The 2,885-nt window shown below is 39.5% G+C and overlaps 1 protein-coding gene across 1 annotated transcript in view; it reads left to right on the top strand.

Moving 5' to 3' along the window:
• sqlea (squalene epoxidase a) overlaps window positions 1-2,716 on the top strand; it is a 13,154-nt gene extending 10,438 nt beyond the window's left edge. The window contains exons 9-11 of the mRNA XM_032519424.1: window positions 512-608; window positions 744-831; window positions 2,077-2,716. Of these exons, the coding sequence (XP_032375315.1) occupies window positions 512-608; window positions 744-831; window positions 2,077-2,269 (378 nt within the window). The 3' untranslated portion in view covers window positions 2,270-2,716. The remainder of the gene's footprint in view (window positions 1-511; window positions 609-743; window positions 832-2,076) is intronic.
• The last annotated feature ends 169 nt before the right edge of the window (window positions 2,717-2,885 follow it).

Below are 2,885 nucleotides of genomic sequence, written 5' to 3' on the forward strand. Positions count from 1 at the left end.
CTTTTTTGCTACACTGGTCTGTTCAGCTCAGATGCTTGGGGGGGGGGTTCTCTCTCTCTCTTCTCTTATCCTAGGAGGGGATAAAAACATGAGTTGAGAAAGGGGTGAGACACAGAACGGAGAATAGACCCCTTTTCTGTTTTGGTTTACTTTTATAATGGAATAAATCTACTTCATATACATTTAAATTCACGGTTTGTTCCGTCTTTTGTCCACAGTTTAAAAATGTAGATGTTACAATGATTCATGGTGTATTTTTGTAAATTCGGGTCCCGGGGAGACACCAAATTTCTCTTTTGGGTCTTGAGCTGAAAAAGTTTGGGAACCACTGCTCTAATGTATACCATCTGAAAGAAATAAGGCCTGTGTGTTGTATGTGTATGAAAGCATGTATATACAGAGCCTCTGCTGCATTGCATTTGCATATCCTATGTTATTCCCTCTGCTGTAGGTGAGAGACTGCAGACCAGCGTGCAATATTACACCGCTTTTTTTTTCTTCTTCTCAATAGGCAAAGAAGAAATTCCACTGGGAACGCAAGTCATCCCATTCTTTCGTGGTGAATGTGTTGGCCCAGGCCCTGTACGAGCTGTTTTCAGCCACAGACAGTGAGTCTCCGCCTGCCTCTGCATCACGGAAAACACTGACAGGGGATCACAAATGATTATTTATTATTTAAAATAAAAAAACGAATGTTCCTTTTGATTCCCATCCTGTCCGTGTGCCTGTTTTGTGTTAACCAGGTTCTCTTCATGAGCTGAGGAAAGCCTGCTTCCGCTACTTCAAGCTGGGCGGAGAGTGCATCGCTGGGCCTATTGGACTCCTCTCAGTGTAAGCATTAAATAATATTTTCCACGATAACACAGGAAGGACAGAATTTCTCTAATAGCAACCACAAGGGGCGAAAGTAATCTTCCACAATGCAAAACTGCATCCATCATTCTCCTCTATGGCTATAAATCAGTGGAATGCTCTTCTACAGCAATAACTGGGACTCGTTCTCAGGATTAGCAAAGCAGACTGGCTCCCACCAGTGAAGTGATGTGCTAAATTACTGAGTTTGGGGGGTGGGGGTCTAGTTTTAAGGATAGGCTGGGTTTTTATGACTTTATGTATCTGTATTTTATACTCTAAATACTTGTCTGGATTTTTATATTGTGTCATATACCTGCCCAGGGACTACAGACTAGCAATTTGCTACAACCTGGCACACAATATTTCTATTAATGTTTTTTGTGCAGTGTCCCTGTTAAAAAAAAATTAATTACGATTACTAGTACGGAAAGCAGTCTTGGGATCAGGGACTAGTTTGACATTTTGGGTAACATGCTTTTTGCTGTGCTTACTTGCTGAGAAGGTTAATACCGCACTCATGTATGTACTCCAAATATAAACTAGCTTAGCTTAGCATAAAGAATGGAAACGTGGCTAGCCCAGCAAAGTCCAAAGTCCACAATCTCCCAAGACTCCAGGAAGGCTAAACTAAAGCTAGCATTGAGCTAAAGCTCACTAATTATGCTACATCTCCTCTCTTACCTGTTATTAAAATCACGAGTATTGAACATTGCTTATTGTCTTTTGGAAAGATGTTGCATTTATTGCACTTAATAAAACATATCTATATATAACATATATAACAAATAAAGAAATCAACAGTGAAAACATCATGAACTGGAAAATGTCCCTCAATACTTTTTCAGTTAGAACTTTTTTTCATTCAGAACACAAGACAAAATATAGGGTTTCTTGCTAAATGTAACATGCAAAATAAATATATAATAAGAACTTTTTCCCGAATGCATTACTTTTGTGACTATTGTGCGCCAAAATGGGATCAAAATTTGATTATTGCACATCCCTGTGTATCAATAACAAGTGGGGTTACATGACTATTTCTTAGCTTGTACCAGTGAGTAGCAGTTGGTACCTGTTTGTGCTAAGCTAAGCTAGCTGACTGCTGGCTGTAGCTGCATATTTCTCTTACGTAATGTGGCCTATACCCCAAAGCTATTCATTTAAGTACAAGATCATATACAAGAGACTTATTGACATCGGGATTTATGTTTGTTTTGCCAGGTTGACACCCAAACCCATGACCCTTATTGGACATTTCTTCGCCGTGGCACTGTACGCAATCTACTTCAACTTCAAGTCCGAGTCGTGGAGCACCAAACATCGAGCTTTATTTAAGAGTGGAGCCATCCTGTACCGGGCCTGCACGGTCATGTTTCCACTCATCTACTCTGAACTCAAATACCTGGTGTACTGAGGAGCTCTGCTGTGTCTTGGGACAGGAAAGACCAAACTCACCTGGTGAAAAGGACACTTTGCTGTATTAAACCCTGATTTTACTATTTAGGAGTTTTTACAATAAGCCCTTGCCTTTACTGTCTTAATATCCTCCTTAATGTTTCAATTTGGATATAATTATTCCACAATGCCTTGGTGTAGCACTGTTTGTGCTCTCCCTGTATGTTAAAGGGACACGTGTGTGTTAGCTCACACCCTGCATTACACTCAATGTTTAATGTGTGGATTTCTTCCGGCCCAACAGAACTGCTGTGTGGAACACGGCATCTGCATTTTATAACGATTTTGCAATTAGAGCCACTTCTCTGCTGTATATTTTCATGCTGAGCTGATTTAATATGCTAATCTTCATGTAATGATGTTTATTTAAAAAAAAAAAAGCATCATTTTGAATCTGAAGCACTGATGATGGGATGTCATGAACAGCAAGCTGTCTGAATTATATTTCATATAATAATCCAGTCTATTTAATTTACTGTAATGATCAATCCTGCCCTTCTGGTACTGTTGCTCTTTACAAAATGTAAGGGACGTTTTGAAACACATTTTGTTTTCTACAGTCTGAAACATGGGGG

The sequence above is a fragment of the Etheostoma spectabile genome, chromosome 6 (genome assembly GCF_008692095.1).
Source record: "Etheostoma spectabile isolate EspeVRDwgs_2016 chromosome 6, UIUC_Espe_1.0, whole genome shotgun sequence".
NCBI lineage: Eukaryota > Metazoa > Chordata > Actinopteri > Perciformes > Percidae > Etheostoma > Etheostoma spectabile.